General features: G+C 29.6%; 3 protein-coding genes and 1 long non-coding RNA gene across 4 annotated transcripts; 3 read left to right on the top strand and 1 right to left on the bottom strand.

The window, feature by feature from the left end:
• Positions 1–6,080: 6,080 nt before the first annotated feature.
• Positions 6,081–7,327, top strand: LOC126553237 (uncharacterized). The gene is made up of 3 exons (XR_007606456.1): positions 6,081–6,224; positions 6,297–6,432; positions 7,201–7,327. It is a non-coding gene; the product is annotated as an uncharacterized LOC126553237 (long non-coding RNA).
• A 357-nt stretch (positions 7,328–7,684) lies between these two features.
• Positions 7,685–10,594, top strand: LOC126553227 (52 kDa repressor of the inhibitor of the protein kinase-like). The gene is made up of 6 exons (XM_050208382.1): positions 7,685–8,798; positions 8,858–9,351; positions 9,420–9,579; positions 9,711–9,903; positions 9,965–10,281; positions 10,359–10,594. Exons 4-6 carry the CDS (start codon positions 9,714–9,716, stop codon positions 10,440–10,442), a joined length of 591 nt encoding a protein of 196 aa, XP_050064339.1. The 5' UTR covers positions 7,685–8,798; positions 8,858–9,351; positions 9,420–9,579; positions 9,711–9,713; the 3' UTR covers positions 10,443–10,594.
• LOC126553235 (zinc finger MYM-type protein 1-like) lies at positions 7,721–9,572 on the top strand. The gene is made up of 5 exons (XM_050208389.1): positions 7,721–7,767; positions 8,353–8,465; positions 8,520–8,798; positions 8,903–9,351; positions 9,420–9,572. Exons 1-5 carry the CDS (start codon positions 7,721–7,723, stop codon positions 9,570–9,572), a joined length of 1,041 nt encoding a protein of 346 aa, XP_050064346.1.
• Positions 10,595–15,710: 5,116 nt separating the features above from the next.
• Positions 15,711–16,921, bottom strand: LOC126553234 (ATP-dependent DNA helicase PIF1-like). The gene has a single exon (XM_050208388.1). The coding sequence runs from the start codon at positions 16,919–16,921 to the stop codon at positions 15,893–15,895; it is 1,029 nt and encodes a 342-aa protein (XP_050064345.1). The 3' UTR covers positions 15,711–15,892.
• Between the last annotated feature and the right edge of the window lie 1,211 nt (positions 16,922–18,132).

Here is an 18,132-nt window from a genome sequence, read left to right as displayed (position 1 = left end):
AAGGAAGACCAATTTATATAACAACTGACGCATCATTAGAAGGACTAGGAGGAATATTAGAACAAGAAAACAAACAAGGAAAAAAACACCCCATAGGTTACACATCTAGAAAATTAAAAGGAGGAGAAAAAAATTTTTCCATGACAGAGCTGGAAATGGCAGCAGTTGTTTTTGTAATTAACTATTTTAGGGAATACCTATTAGAAAGGGAGTTCACAGTATACAGTGATCATTCAAGTTTACAATATTTCAAAACAATGAAAAACCCTTCATCAAGAATAACAAAAAGTATTTTTAAATTAATCGAATATGATTTCACAATCAACCATAAAGCAGGATCAGCAAACTTAGCAGCAGACAGTCTATCCAGGTTTCCAATAAATTTAACAGAGATAGAAAAACTAAGTACAAATGCAGAAATCAGTATAGAGGATATAAAACTGGAACAATCAAAAGATGAATTTTGCTCAAATATGTTAAAAACACTTAAAGGGGTAGGAGAAGAAAAATTTAAAAGAAAATCACGAAGATACTGTGAAAAAAATAATATACTATACTACAAACAATGGAATAAAAATACACTGCTTAACCTACTAGTAATCCCGAGAAAATTAGTCAACATCGTACTAAAATCATATCACGAATCAATTTTTAGTGGGCATTTTGGAATAACCAAGACAATCGCAAAATTAAAACAAAAATATCATTGGAATACAATGATAAAAGACACCACATAATTTATTAAGTCTTGTATTTCTTGTTAACTACTAAAAACACCGGTCGGTAAAACATCTGGATTACTACAACCAATACCTATAGAGTCAGGAAAACCGTTACAAAGATTGACGTTCGATTATTTAGGCCCACTCCCACCGTCCCACGGAAAGAAATACTTTATTGTGGCAACGTGTAATGCAACAAAAATGGCTTTTGCAAAAGCAGTAGCAAATGCAACAGGAGCAGAAACAATAAATTTTCTGATGGATTTAGTAACATCATACGGGGTCCCAAAATACTTTTGTAGTGACAGAGGAACACACTTTGAAAATAAAGAAGTGGAGGAAGCGTTTAAAAGTTTAGGTATAGTTCAAATATTTTCTAGTGCATATCATCCGCAGACGAACGGAATGACAGAACTAATGAACAAATTAATATGTAATAGTCTAACTCACTATGTTAATAAAAACCAAAAAGATTGGGTATTATATTATAAATTAGTGGTTTTTGCATACAATACATGCCCAAGCTCAAGACTAAAAGTAAGCCCTTTCTTTCTACTGCATGGCATTGAGGCCAACCAACCGTTAGATAATAAAATTTTACCCAATATTGACAATTTTAATCTAGCGAAATCACTAGAAGCATTATAAGAAATCAGGAAAGAAATACCAAACATAATACGAAAAGAACAACAAACACAAAAATTAAACTACGATAAAACTCATAAAACTGTTAACTACCTACCCGGTCAGAAAGTATTAATAAAATTCCAATTTCAGGAAGCGAACAAATCAAAAAAATTAGCATATAAGTATAGAGGACCTTTTAAAATAATTAAAAAGATATCTAATGTAAATTATAAGGTAGAATTAATTTTTTTATATAACAGGAAATCAACTACGGACGTCATACATGTACAAAGAATAAAACCATTCACAGACAGGGAAAAATCGTTTTAATAATAATAAAAAAAAAAAAGTAAAACTGTATAAACTAATAACAACCAATTCATATAATTACATAGTTTGTTTTAGAAATATGTTTCAGTTCATGATATTGATAATAGCAAGCGCCATTGCAGAAGAAAAGATGAGCATAACAGTTTCCTCAGGAGCTTTCTTCAATGAAGTACCAGAGGTAATAGTATATGAAAAAAGTATACCCTTCATATACACACAAAAAATAATAATAGAAGAGAAAAATTAAATAGATAACTTATTAGAAGTAGAAAATTACTGCGAAAACAAGAAAAATAGCTACTGTTACATTATACAACAATCTCTAATCTTATTAAAAACCCTTAACTTAAATATTAACGAAAACAAAAATCTGGGAAAATTATCAGAAATAGTAGGAGATCAAAAAAAAAAAAATAAACAAGAAAAAAGGCAAACAATTCATAGGAGACTTTTATAATTTTTGCTGTGATGTAGCAACCGAAAAACAAATAAAAAACTTTTACACAAATGAAGACAAATTAAAACAACAAGCTGACAAACTGAGGGACGTATTTTTATCAGACCACAAAGATCTAAACCAGATTACATCACAATTAAATAACTATACAACTGCAACTAGTAATAAACTTGAAAACTTAAAAAATATTTTTAAAACATACCTTAACGAAGAAAAAAAATGAATTAATAGAAAATACTAAAACTAACAAGGAAATAAAAGGGATGCAGGAAATAATCTTTAATCTGCTAACAATGATTATGAAAATTATAAATTATGAAAGAGACACAAGTACACAACTACATTGTAAAATTAGGAAAATACCCCCAAGACTAATCACTATAGACACCCTACACACAGACTTACAGAAACTTTCGGAAAAATTAAGAAAAGATGGATTTGAACTGGCAATAAAAATAGACAACCTCTCATTGTATTACAATACACCAATAACTGAATGTCAATTCTCAAACACACAAGTTTTAATAAAATTAAAAACTCCAATTCGTGAATTTAAGTCAGACTGGAAACTATTCCAATACGTACCAGCCCACTTCAAATATAAAAATGCAACATGCATAATACACTCTGAGAAAACATACATGGCAGTAAATACAATTAACAATTAACATAGGATAATATCTGGGATAGGTCTCCAACATTGCGCCCCCCTTTAACAGACCTATGTTACACACCCAGGTTACCCTCGGACTTAACTCTAACACCAAGATGCGTAGAATCAATTTTTAAAAATTTGCCTCTGGAAGAAATAAATTAATACTGTTACTTTCAATGCGTAACGCAAACAAACAATGAGGAAACAATTATTAAACAAATTGGGGTCAGCACATACGCAATAACTAACTCACAACCAACATTATTTATTAGAAAAGAAGTAGGGAACACCACAACGACACAACAAATTTACATGAACTATGAACACCCCGGACTTATTAAAATAAAATTGCCATGTAATCATGAATTATTTAGAAATGAACTACTCATAATGTCTCTCATCCCAAAAATGTACCCTTGTGAACTCAGCAACAATAATAAACTAACTATACAAAGAGTGCTACCCATATCATGGACAAACATCAAATCACTTAAAATAATACATGAAGAACAAAAAGAAAAAATTTACTTTACAAATCTAACAGAAATATTGAACACAGACTGGACAAAAGATATCCCAAATTTCCACATTAATAAACAAATAAAAAATTACGACCAATACTTCAAAGACATTATATTAGACGGGATGCCGAACAGATTAATAGATGACTTTTTGGGAGACATTATATTTATAACTTGGCTGACCTTACTAACTTTAAGCATAATTTTTATTTGCTATAAGATATACCCAGTGCTCAGTGGTCATAACAGTACAGTTGCTTATGACAGCACATACATTAGCCCCACTTATATCTCCGAAGCAATAAATATAATACTTAAAATAAACTAAAAATAACTTAATTAACTAATTTCCGCTGCACATGAAAAATATCCACAAGACATCCATAAGTAAGGAAACGGGAAGAAATCTGCGAAACGAAGACGAACAGCACAAGTACGCAAGTCCATAACTCTCGGCCTAAATCAAAATAAAATAAAAAAAAAAACACAGTATATATTTTTTTTATATATATAAAAAAAAAAAAACAAAAACAAAACCCAACAACGTACCTTGTATCATAGTTTTTGTAATAAATAAAGCTAAAATGTATAGAAATGTAATCCAAACAAAACTTATAGGTGTGTAAAAGTACCCAACCTTGTTTAAATTTTAAAGCTATAATATAAGAAAAACTTGTAATTCCCCCTCTAACCAAAAAGAATTTTTTTTTACACTTGTATAATATTCCTAATATAAATATTCCTTGTATAACGTTCCTCGAAATCAAAATGTACACCTACCAAAAAATATTACTCAAAAACTATGTTCACTGCTCTTCCATGTTCGCCTCCAGGGCAGAAACATCCACATGGTACGGCGGTCGCTCAAAACCAGTCGGCCACTCCATGGCAACACTCAGTTGTACAGTGCTAATATAACTAATACATATACATAATAAAGAAAACAAAAATAATAAGAAGAAAAACAACAAAACAAACACAACATACCATAAAACTCATATTATATCGACACGTTTTCCGTCACAGTTATAATTTCCGGAAAAAAAAAAGGAGGAAAAATTACAATAAAAAACAGAGTTCGTAGAGCGACTTGAAAGAACGCAAAACAGCTACTGAAGTAAAATATTACACAAGAAATAACACAAAAACACATCAGCAAATTCAAAACACCTAAAACACAGATCAAGCATATTCCACGTCAACATATTTCAGGCATTACAACTTCATAGCATCACAATATACCCAACCTGTACTGTCGCAGTAAGCAAAAATCGACGCTCAAATGTGTTTAACAATGAGAACATTGCGAATAAGATCAAATTAAATTATTCATGCACCGAACAGAGGAGTAATATATGAGGTCATATTTTTTGTAATTTCGGGGACTGTTGTATTAGGATTTAATGAATTTTAATAATTAAGCAATAATAAAAAATAGAATTTAAATAGGTTAAGATAACAATTATGAAATATAGTGTTGTTAAACTTTTATATTTTAGTTAGCATAGTAATCAAAACATAGTAGTAAGAAATGAAAAATAAAATTAGTTATTAATTAGGTTAAAATAATAATTACGTTAGTTAAGGTGTAAATTAGTACAATACAATCGATAATTACTCAATTGTAAATTTATACTCTATTCCAAATGAGATCAGCCTTCGGCGGCCGAGTTGTCCGCATGGGCGTGGCTTACGCCGCTGGTAGAGTTGCAGTCGAAACACTACTAGGTGGGGGAACCTGACTACCACCGGACGAAAACTGGTCGCCGCGCAAGGCTTATCTCATTTGGAATAGTGTGTAGTATGTAAGAGACATAGTTAAGGCAGAAAAGGGGTCATTGGTGGTGATCGTATGACTCGATTACCACTGGACGCCTCGTTAAATAAAGTATTTCACATCATTTTTGGTTTTACTTTATTTTGGTATACGTCCGAGTAATCGGAGTATACGACAGCCCCTTAGTATGGTACATTAAATTATTCATGAATCATGATACAAACTAAATATACTCTGATATTTATAACATAAGTTAAACTATATATTATCTTTGTATTTTTGTTTATATTTTTAACATAATATTATGGTCATATGGGCACGTAAGACAATGTTGAGACGAGACACAACTTAGAAAAACCTATATATTTCTCATTTTATAACGTCATTATAAATTGTATATTTCAAAAATATTTTTAAAAAGTTAAGTTTTTAATGTTGAAAAAATAACTTAAAATTAATATATAAGAAATATTTTAAATGTAATATTATTTTATATTATAAACATAATATTCTTAAAATATTCCAACATCATTAACTTCCTAATATTATAAAAATAAGCCATCTAAAATATTAAGAAAATGTTTCGTAAGTAATATTCTGATTTTAATATTTTATTAAAATTATAGTTATACTAAACTATAAATATTATGAATTTAACCTGGGAGAAATATTATTGTAATATAAATATTACGGTTTTGCTATGTGGGACAACTTTTATAGAAAATTATGAAGTGGGTTGTAGTTCATTTTATGGATGAAGACTCAGTTGAGGCAGTCCCTGATACTTGGCATCGAAAGCATAACCTAACTTGTGCTTGGCCTTTCAACAAACATTCAATAAAAAGATATATTGAAAAAAGGGTCTACCCAAATGACTTAGAATTTCAATGGCTATCAGCAAGAATACTTGGACAAAATTATTGTAAGTCATATATTTATTGAATTTGGTGAAAAAATATTTGTTTGATTTAATTTTTTTATACAGCAAACTTGCAAGAAGCTTTTGCCAAAGCTAATAAAGCTCTTATGCTCTCTGATTTGTCTACCAATGAAGATGGTAATATTAAGAAGAAGAGTAAAAAAAGTATTTTTGAAAAAAAAATATCTAGTCCTCCAGCATTTTATTAACTACCAAGTATTACCCAATATAGATTTTAACCTAATTAAAAAACATATTACATTTTGTTTTTAATTATAATATTTTTAGAAAGAAAGATTTTAAAAAATAAGCCTAATTTATTTGAAATTAGTGATGATGAACCAGTAGGTAGTAAACGATGGTTATAATTCTGACAAAGATCCAGATTATTGTCTGCTTCATTCACTTCAGACTTCAAATAATGGTAAGTGCATAATATCATGATACTGAATTATATTATTGATTTATGTAGACGATAGATAATTATAATATATCTAATCCTTTGAATATATTCATTATTCTGTTCTATATTAATTAAAACATAAATATGTTTATTTCATAGAAAAATTTTAGAGGACGTCACACCCGCATATTACGTTGTCTACTTGTCTCTGTCTTACACGCTTACATTATAGCAAATTTCACTCTCAGCAGATCACGTTTAGCTCCGTTAATTTATTAGAGTGAATTTACCTCTTATAAAATTTAAAGGTAAAATAATTTTTGAGGGCATCTCATCGGATTTTTATTCTATTTTAATGGTAAAGCGAATTATGAGTATTTAAAGGTACACAAACAATTTACAATTTTAAAATACTCATAACTCGCTTTAAAATTAAAATAAAACAAAAATCCGCTGAGATGCCTTCAAAAATTATCTTACTTTTAAATTTTAAAAGAGATAAATTCATTCTAATTTTTAAATTATTGGAGCTAAACGTGATCTGCTGAGAGTGAAATTTGCTATGTTGTACGAGTGTAATATGGAGAGAAGTAAACAACATAATATGCGGATGTCCTCTTAATATAGTGCATAAAAAAACTATAATTTTATTTTATTAATACTGTTTTATTAAATTGCTTATTTTTAACTATATAATTTATGACGCACTGATAATCTATGGAAATGCCGATGATATAAGGGCGACCCCGATTTATATAAATATATTTAATTTTAAATCTATTTTTATAGCTACGATTCAAAAAAGCACAAGTACTGTTACATCTGTATTTGAAGAAGTACATACTAACATGCCATATATTATATCATCACTAGGGCTCGGATTTATATGTTAATACATATTTTTAGTGTGACTTGATAAATTAATTTAGGTAAGTAATAAATTCATTTCAAGAGATTTCCAATAAAATGAACTATAGTTTATTTTACATATTTTTACATATTTTGCCATAAGTACATATTTTTTCATATTTCTCAATAATTCCATTTTTCCTACATATTTCGACAATTTGTTCATTTACAATTAATAATTATTAATTATATAGGTACGATTATATTATTAAATACAGAAAATTTCCCATGTTTCTAAAAGTATAAAATTGAAAATAGTAACAAAATAATACTAATTATTAAGCTTAATCTACGGTCGATAAATGTCCGATATTTATGACCTCAATAAACGATAGATAACGATATATTAATACGTGTTTTTCGATTAAAGTACTGACAGCTTGTCAATATGTACATAACCATGACGCGGACCTGGTGCTGTCACGGCGTCAAGAGATGTGAGGATGGGTGGAATTAAATAAATAACACCAGTGGCGTACACACGGGGGGGGGGGGGTGTTCAAACCCCCCCTTGAGTATTTTTTCAGTTTACGTAATTACCTACGTAAAAATGTATAATAATAATAATGACAATTTGAAAAAAAATTAATAGTACTAATAAAAATAAATAGTTAATACAAAATTAAATTAGGGGAATTTCAGTGTTACCGTCACAATCGAGTTTCGATTAAAAATGTACGAGAAGACCGTTGGCACCGAAGTTATTATTACATATGGGATATTCCAAATTATATTCTATTATATTTTAACTTATAAGCAACGCAGTTTGTTATAGATATTATTGATAACTGGTTACAAATTAATGAAATTATTGGGAATTTTGTTCAAACACAAACATGAGGGTCGACAATCGAAGAATATTTATAGATCTGTGTAATCTGATATAAATATACGAGTATAATATGCCTTAATAGCTATTATATTGTAGTATAGAAATTATTTCTTAGTTTTCAATTGAATTCCTGACGCTTTGGACGTTTAGTAAATTGTACTTACTGTTTAAATATTTTATAAAACAATAAAAATGAAAAGAATAAATGAATATTTTTCTACTAATACGAATAAAAGAAGTTCCGTGCCTGCTATTCCAATAGTAGCAGAAGAATCATCACTAATTTGTGATACAATTAACTTGGAGGAACCAGGTAAATATTTAATATATTATATTATCAATTGTATTAGATCATTCCTTGAATCAGATTCACGTAATAAATATTTAAGCCCTAGGATACAAAATGAAGTGATAGCTATATGTGGTGATTTATTATTAAAGAAAATTGTTGAAAAAATCAATGTATCCAAATGTTTCTTAGTCTTGGCTGATGAAACAACAGACATTTCAGTTACAGAACAACTCACAATATGTGTAAGATACTTAAGTGGAACGGAGAATGATGTACAAATCAATGAAGATTTTATCAAGTTTGTTGAGATTCATAGTTTAACAGGAGTTGATTTAGCATCTGCAATTCTTAATGGTAATTTAAAATAAATATTATTATTTTAAACAATAGTTATTAAATAAGTTTTTTTTCAGGTCTCAATGTTAGTGGTATTAACTGTGATTTTTTGTATGGCTAAGGGTATGATGGGGCTGCGAATATGTTCGGGCAATTTAAAGGAGTAAAATCTATTATACAAGCAAAGTATCCTAAGGCATTGTACTTGCACTGTGTTGCCCATTCCTTAAACTTGGCAGTATCCTCTGCGTGTGATTTACAACCAATTCGAAATTGCCTTGGGGTCATTGAAAAATTGTATTGTTTTTTTAATACACCTAAACACAAAAATGCACTTTTTGAAGCTATTAGTAATAGTGATTTGATACCAAGCATAAAATCATTAAAACGTTTATGTGCAACCAGATGGATTCAAAGGTATGATGCCGTTAATGATTTTGTTCAGTTATTTCCATACGTTGTAGTTTCATTAGAAACTATGTCAAGTTGGAAAGATGTAACTGCAGTTGAAGCTAATATGTTAAGAAATACAATAGACTCAGAATTTCTTATATCAGTACAAATTATAAAAGTACCTAAATCAATATATTAAATCATGTAGTTGAATTAAAAATTAAACGTTTATTTGTTTTATAATAGGTTTTATTTTCATATGGGCTGCCATTGTGCAAACAACTACAAAGCAAAGACATTGATTTAAAAGAAATGGTTGGTTTAGCAGAAGATAATGTTAATGCTCTTAAAGAACTAAGAACTAATATTGAACCTGAATTTAAAAAAAATATTTTATGAGGCTCAAGTAACTAACATTAATGATTAATATATATTATGTTTTTACAATATTTTAATTAATTAAAATCACTAGTTTGCTTCTTAAAATCATATTTATAAATACAGTTAAGAGTATTTAAATTTTTTCTTTTAATTTAGAAAATGGCTGAAGTTCTAGATTTTCAAATTGTAGCAAAAAGAATAAACAAAAGGCAAATACACCGTGCTAATCCATCATTATCATCCGAAGAACCAGAAGATTATTTTAGAGTTACTATTTGTATTCCTTATATTGAGTCATTCATAAATCAACTAGAGCTCAGATTCTTAGAGCACCAAAATATTTTTAAAGGTTAGTTCCTAATAACATAAATTTATATTAATATATTATTTATAATACCTACGTTATTCAGGTTTTCATTGTTTATTTGACAACAATGAAGATTCTAATGAAGCTGATTTTGAATCTCTCGTTTCATTCTACTTGCCTTATAATGATTTGTCTACCACTCTTGGTGAACTTAAAATGTGGAAGCTAAAACTTGCCCGTCTAAATTTTAAACCATCTAATGGAATTGATGCATTACAACTTTGTAGTCCCGTGATATTCCCAAGTATTCATATGTTATTAAAAATTCTATGCACATTGCCGGTATCAACAGCTACTCCAGAAAGAATGTTTTCAAATTTAAAAAGAGTAAAATCTTATTTGAGAAATACTATGAAAGAGGTAAACAGTTTTTTATCATAAATATTTTTAATCCTTATTTACTACATTTTATACTAAAAAAATAATTATTTACACAGGACAGATTAAATGGATTGACCATGTTGTCGTTATACCGTAATATAAATTTAACTCCTGAAGAAGTCATTGATGAGTTGGGATAAAAACCCAGGAGAATAGACATTGTTTTATGATGAAAATAAATATTAGTTTAACAACATATCATTTTGATTTATCAATGTATAATATATAATATATATATATATATGTGTATAATTTTTTATATGTAAGCCCCCCCCCCATTGAAAATAGCTGTGTACGCCACTGAATAACACAATGAGATGTCTGAGGTCAGGGTGGTTGTTTATTGTTAGGTAAAAACAAAAAAAACACTGACAACGTCAAACAAAATATTTCGTACCAAAATGTATTAAAGGTGCGAAAGAAAAAAAAAACAAGACGTGCAAAAACGTGGTGACGATATTGGTTTAGCAAGAAAAAAAAACAACGGGGAAAGGTGAAAAACTGTTGTATGCGTAAAGGCGCGGATCACTAGACTGACTAGCCTAGGTCCGGTTCGCGGTGTCGGCGGCTCGGTTGGTCCGCGTGCGGTTATCGCACGTCGGTGTCGTCCGTCGTCATCTGGTGGTTGGTAAGAAAAGTAATTAGCGGTATTCCGCGTAAATGCCGTTTGAATTCAAATGGGTATTACGCGGGACCGCGTCAACCATGTCGAAAGTACGATCATATAATACATCCAAAGCTGCAAAATATGTTTCTGAATTTCCGGACGAACATTTACAAAGTGACGGTAAAATTTTATACTGTTCTGCTTGTGAAAAATCCATAACGACTGAACAGCGGTTTCAGGTAGTACACCATTAAAAAACTATTAAGCACTATGTAAATAAAAATAAAAAAATAAAATTTAAACAAAATTTTTTTTCATCTACGTCTTTCGCAATTTCTAATACATTCAATAGCGATTTATGTCAAGCTTTGATTAAGGCTGATATTCCGCTATCAAAACTTCAAAATTCTTATTTAAGATCATTTTTGGAAAAATATACAGCACACTTAGTTCCTGATGAAAGCACATTAAGAAAAAATTATATTCAACCAATCTACAATGAAACTCTTACGTCTATTAGAAATTCAATCGGCGATGGACCCATATGGGTATCGATTGATGAAACAATTGATGTAGATGGTAGATTTATTGTAAATATCATTATTGGCAAATTAGATGACAATAAATCGAAACCTTTTTTGTTAAAATGTGAACAATTAGATAAATGTAACCACCAAACTATTGCATAATTTTTTAATAATTCTATGAATATACTATGGCCTGATGTAGTTTTGCATGATAATGTATTATTATTATTTGTATCTGATGCCGTGCCTTACATGGTAAAAGCCGGTAAAGCATTAAATGCTTTTTTCCCCAAAATGATTCACATAACGTGTTTAGCACACGCATTTCACCGTATAGCAGAAACCATCCGATCAAAATTTATAAAAGTAGACGAATTAATATCTACAGTTAAAAATATATTTTTAAAAGCGCCTAGCCGTATCGAAATATTTAAAAATATGTACCCGGATTTAAGCCTCCCTCCACAACCAATTGTAACTAGATGGGGGCCTTGTTAAATGCCGCTAATTATTATTGCCAAAACTTCCAAGAAATCAAAAATATTGTTGCCAAACTCGATCCGACTACTTCAATGTTTATAGAAAAAGCTGAAATTCTTTTAAAAAATAATGATTTGAAAAATGAATTAGTGTACATTTCTGTTAATTTTTTTTTTTTTGGTGGATGTCATTACAAAATTAGAAACTCGTGACTTAACTTTAGTTGACAGTTTGAATATTGCAGAGAAAACAGTAAAAAAACTTGAAAAAGTTCAAGGAAAAATTGGTGAAATTATAAATACCAAAGTAAAAAATATTCTACAAAAAAATTCTGGTTTTGCACAAATTAAAAATATCAAAAATATTCTTACTGGTTGTTCTTCTGATGTTTTATTGGATGTAGAACTTACTCCTTCAGACATAGCCAAAATGCAATACTGCCCAATAACATCAGTGGAAGTCGAAAGATCATTTAGTCGGTATAAGGCAATTTTACGACCAAATCGAAGATCTTTTGAATTCCAAAAATTAAAAATGAATATAATTATAAATTGTAATTGTGATTAATAATTGTATACCTTTTTTTTAATAATTCTATTATTTAAACATAATTTGTTTCATTAGAAACTCATATTGATGTATTATATAATTAAATATTAATAAATAAATCATATAAGTTAAATACATATTTTTAGTTTTTTAGCACATATTTTGGTAACATTAATACATATTTTGGTTTCATAAATACATATAAATCCGAGCCCTAATCATCACCAATTGGGAAGGTATTAGTTGAGCCACATTCTATAAACCACATAAATAATGAACATAATATTGAAAACAAAAATATGCCTGAACATCAAAAACTTTCTACACCAGTAGGTAACAACTGCCAAAAGAATGCTATTATGCCTGAACCGGTGAAGTCAGGTTTAGGTATAAACTATTATGAATTTATATTACCTATGATGAATTAAGAACGTGCAACCTTGTAAAGTATATTGGAGTACATTTTTATATTTTGAAGTATTATTAATTATCAGTATATTTATATCACACTCAATTAATTACCAATTTTTTTATTCTTTAAAAAAAATATATCAAACGGATGTTTTATAAACACTTTATTTGCAAATACAGTATTTAAATACTATTTTAAAATCATATTTTACAAGGTTGATATAATATATAACAAAAAATATTTTGTCCTTAATAAATGTATATTATATTTTTGTTTGAAAAACAAAAACCATAACTATTATATTATAATATAATTTTTAATTTGCAGCTAAAACAAATTATAAAAGTCATACAGAAAATAATTTTTCTGATACAGTCACAGTCGAATTTATGATGCCTCCTTCTGAAATGTTGAATCTATATTATAGTTATAATTTTTTCAATTTCATGATAGCATGTTATTTATTGTTCTATAGATTTCCAAAAATTTGTAATTAATTCTTTGGCAAAATTAAAATATGATTTAACTGCATTGAACAACACTGTATAAACTTCATGCATATCTTTGGATACATTTATTGAAAACTCACATAGTTCAAACCTATCTGAATGTATTAATTATAATGATCAGTTAAATCTTGATAAATATTTTCCTATTACCAACGAAGAGGATCTAAATAGCCTTGAAAGCAAAATTCTTAAAAAAGATTTTAAATCAAATTTGGTACGTTAGTTTTTAAAAATTATATTATTTATGATTTTCCATAAGTTATTAAAATATGTCAAAATTGTTAGCCAAACTAAAAAGTACTAACAAACTCATAATTGTTTTATTATAATATATATATTGTTTATTAAATTGTATATAGGTATCAAAGTCCAGCTGTATTGGTTAGAGTTAAAAATGCTGGAGATAACATCAGAAGAATTATGTCAAAAATGTTCTCTGATGAATTTCTCTGTGCATATTCACTTCAAGGTTTCAAAAAGAAGAAAAGTTTTATCAAATTAGGAAGTTACAGTGTATTAATTGGTAAATAAATAATATATTCATATCTTTTAATATTATAGTGATTTTTCCAACTATGGCAATATGGGAAGGATGTAGGTATATTGGAAACACGTGATTCACAAAAATATTATGATTTTATGAATATAGGTACCTAGCTATATTATATTAATTAATAAAATCTATGGGGGTGGGCTGAGTATGCATTTTATACTCCATGATGATTTGAGTTAAAAAATACTTTCCGCCACCACTGTTTTACATTGTAGTTTATAAACAATTATTCTAAAAAATATACAGAGTGTTCAAAATATTAATATTAAAATATTATTACTATTTATTATAATAAAAATTAAGCAGTAATTAGACTAACTGTTGGGACTGATAAATAATACTATGATAACGCTGTTATGTTAGACACACATTTATTTGGTAAATTTTTTAATTATCTTATTAATTAGGTATATCATATTATTGATTATCAGTCCTAATTAGATTAATGACTGTTTCCAGACTTTGAACACTCTGTATTATATTATCTTTCATTTTTAAATATAATATACATTTTTTTTTGGTTTATGTCTATATAATATATATACTGTATAGTGGTGTCACGAGGGCACTTATTAGGGTAGATTGCTGAATTTTATAAATGGGTGGCAGATCTATATTATAATCCTAGTTAAAGCTGATGACTAAGTTTAGTTGTTAATTACTTGTTATACATTTGACAGTATAAGATACAACTATAGTCTATAGGTAATTTATACATTGGCACAAAATTGAGTGGGTGATTTTAATGTGATTTATGATTCAAAAAGATACTTCTGTATATATAATAATATATATACAGATAATAATTAATAATATACTTATTACAGCTTATATCTTTTAAAATCTTCTTTACAGATTCCTTAAGAATTCATCCGAAGTATAAATCGATTGTTGAAAAAGAATTCCATGTGCCATTAGCAGTTTGGTTGGTGCATGCCATATATCGGCTTGTTAATAAAAATGTGTGAAAACTTATTTTCTATAATACTATAATTATTTGTTCATAATTTTGTTTAATATACTCGTATTTTTTATAAATATAATTAAAATATTTATGTAAAAACACAAAAATATGTTTATTTTAATTTTAATACACCTATACATATATGTTATTATCCTCTTTTCTATGTATGATTTTTATTATGTTATATAATGTTTTGAAGTGTAATTTATTAAAGTTTATAGTATCCAAATAAACTAACCTAACCTCATAAGTCATAACCAAGGCTCGGAACTTTAGGCATTTGCATATTTGTTTAGAAAGTGCATATTGAACTTCTGGTTCGATACAAATTTGATCCATACTACGTATATTTCAAATACAAAAATGTTTGTTGCATAATTTTGCCTATTTCGTCATTTTTTGTACGAATTAGTATATTTTAGGTTTTAGAACATTTTTATGCATATTTCATAAATTTAACGAAAACAATTTTTTTTTATAAATCTATAGTTTCCTAAACAAAAAAATATTAGATATTTTACATAATAAATTCATCAAAAAATACGTCAACGGCTATTTTTGTATTGCTCCCAATACATTTAACATTAATATTGATAAAATATTTAGTACTGAGGAATGAGAACTCATAATAGTGATTGCCGAGTGCCGGCCCGTATTTATTTTTATCCAAATTTACTACGGCATTCATATAATATGTTGTACCATGATATAAATAAATTGTATAATCCTAGATAATTTGTAAACAATTGTATTTAACCACTATGTGTCTATGTCGTTATCAGTATTTATATTTTATACATAACTAGCAGACCCGGCGAACTCCGTTTCGCCACCAGATTCGTTTTATGTAACATTTCGTTTGGTGATTAAAAGATAAAGAAAAAAAATTTTTTTTGTTATATATTTGAAAAGGAAAATATTTATTTCATTTCACAACAGTAATAAATTCATTTCAATTACCTACTAAAATGAAGTGTTATTTAATTGTTTCATTGTAGTGCTCTTTGGTAAACCACATTTTTTGTTTTTTGGTCTGACGTTAACACAAACAAAGCGGATGGTTTCCCAACTCGTGAACACGCAACGTATAACTGTCCATGTGAAAAACAATGATTTTCCAAATTTATCCCGCAAACACTAAGCGATTGGCCTTGCGACTTATTAATTGTCATTGCGAACGCAAGGCGAACTGGGAATTGCAATCGTTTGAAGTCAAACGGAAGATCAGTCGGAATCATTGGTATTCGAGGAATACATACATTTTCACCTGCGTACTTTCCGTTAATAATGGTTGCCTCAATTAAATTCGGCATAAGTCTCTTTACCGAAAGTCGAGTACCGTTGCAAAGTCGCGGTGGATTCAAATTACGCAGTATCAAAATAACTGTACCAACTTTCAGTTGCAAGTTATGTGGTGGAAATCCTGGTATCTCCAGAGAGTTCAAAAACTCCGTTGGATAATTTACTACATCATCGGGATTTGTTATTGAATCAACGGATTTGTATGTCACCAAATCGCCAGCAATTTTTGATTGAATGGTGAAATTCAGTGCGTGGACATCATTATTCTTTGCTGCAAGAATTGCTCGTTGACTTAACCAAGCATAATTCATATAATTCTCACTAATGTTTGGGAAAACATTTTCAATAAGAACTAATTGAGTGTCTACAAATCGGCAAAAGTCGTTGGTAAGAGTAATTAATCCAGATGTCGCATCAACTGGGACTTTTCCATTTCCAAGATCTAACAATTGTTTGGAAAATTGTGCAGCACTTTGATCATTTTGAAGTTGAACTCTCATATTAGTGGTTAGCGATAATGTTTTTACGTTATTCCATAAAGGTGATGCCTTTAGGCAAGCATTCAATTCATCTGCAGGCGTTCCACGGGGAACTACTGGCAACGTCTGCCTGAAATCGCCTGCCAACAATATCATCAAGCCGCCAAAGATGTTGTTATTTCTTCGAAGATCCTTCAGTGTGAAGTTAAGTGCTTCAAGTGATTTCTTATGTGCCATTGTGCACTCATCCCAAACATGAGCTTGCATTGCATTAACAATTTTCCCATTGCACTGGATCGGGAAATATTGCACGTTGGAGTATCAATTGTGTTTAAATTGAGTGGCAACTTAAGCGCAGAATGTGCAGTACGACCGCCATCTAGAAGAGTCGCCGCAATTCCAGATGATGCTAACGCCAAAGCTATGTCACATCTTGATCGAATAGTGGCCAAAATCAATGAAATGACAAATGTTTTCCCTGTTCCTCCAGGTGCATCCAGGAAGAATAGACCACCAGTATTATTGTCCACCGCTTGCATTAATGTTTTGTATACTTGTTTTTGCTGTTCATTCAGCAACGGAACATTATTTCTAACGAATTCCTGCAATGTATCAACATTGTATTGCAGCTCTCGATTTAATTCTTGGTTGAATGCATCGTGCATCGATCGATTTGGCGCAATCATTCCTACTTCAATCAGTAGCTTGTTTGCAATAGTCAATCATTGATCCTCAATCAGAATCAATCCTTCATTGTAGATTTCATCGGTTATTTGGATGTCAGGATTATTCGTTTGAATACGCAAGCGATGCAAGATATCTTCACATATGGCGTCTTTGTATTTGTTTCATAACTGAATTGGTTGTGAAGGAAAACATGTGGTGATGATAATTGCGAACAGCGTTCGTATTTGGTACGCATTTGATGAAACAACTGAATCTGCAAGTGTTAAATCCCAATGAGAATCGTTCTCCAGCAAACCCAATAGTTGACATGCTTCTCGATATGTTTGGCATTGGTGGCCATTCACAGTTTTCAAATGCGCAAATGATTTCGGTCCACGTACATTTACTAACAGCAGTCGCAAATAAAAACATTCATCGTTTCTAGGATGAACAGTGTACATACGACCTAGTGCATCAGTTGAAAACACCTGTGGCCAGTCTGGAACTGGGGTTCCTTGTTTGCGACGTTGGAATTTCTTTGTTGATTGATTCCAAGTGTAATACTTGGGCATTTCAACGTACATCAGCGTCGCTGCGAATGGATCTGCTTCACACATTGCAAAGAAGCTAGTCAATGTTGTCGATGGTGGTCTCTCAGCTCGTTGTGCCGCATTAGCCTCAGTGAAGTAAACTCTTTGGCCATTTTCCAAATGCACTGCTAAATGTACAACTGTGGGATATCTTTCATGAATTTGAAATGACAATAATCGCCACAGTGCTTC

This window comes from Aphis gossypii, unplaced genomic scaffold (genome assembly GCF_020184175.1).
Source record: "Aphis gossypii isolate Hap1 unplaced genomic scaffold, ASM2018417v2 Contig00103, whole genome shotgun sequence".
NCBI classification, from domain to species: Eukaryota; Metazoa; Arthropoda; class Insecta; order Hemiptera; family Aphididae; genus Aphis; species Aphis gossypii.
Note: the sequence above shows the minus strand (reverse complement) of the source record. Positions and strands in the feature narration are given on the sequence as shown.

Coding starts and splice junctions, on each gene's coding strand:
- LOC126553227 (XM_050208382.1), top strand. CDS start 9,714: ATGGCTGAAGTTCTAGATTTTCAAATTGTAGCAAAAAGAATAAACAAA. Junction 9,904..9,964: donor GCACCAAAATATTTTTAAAG/GTTAGTTCCTAA, acceptor TACGTTATTCAG/GTTTTCATTGTTTATTTGAC. Junction 10,282..10,358: donor TGAGAAATACTATGAAAGAG/GTAAACAGTTTT, acceptor TTATTTACACAG/GACAGATTAAATGGATTGAC.
- LOC126553235 (XM_050208389.1), top strand. CDS start 7,721: ATGACGCGGACCTGGTGCTGTCACGGCGTCAAGAGATGTGAGGATGG. Junction 8,466..8,519: donor AATTAACTTGGAGGAACCAG/GTAAATATTTAA, acceptor TCCTTGAATCAG/ATTCACGTAATAAATATTTA. Junction 8,799..8,902: donor AGCATCTGCAATTCTTAATG/GTAATTTAAAAT, acceptor TGTATGGCTAAG/GGTATGATGGGGCTGCGAAT.
- LOC126553234 (XM_050208388.1), bottom strand. CDS start 16,921: ATGGCACATAAGAAATCACTTGAAGCACTTAACTTCACACTGAAGGAT.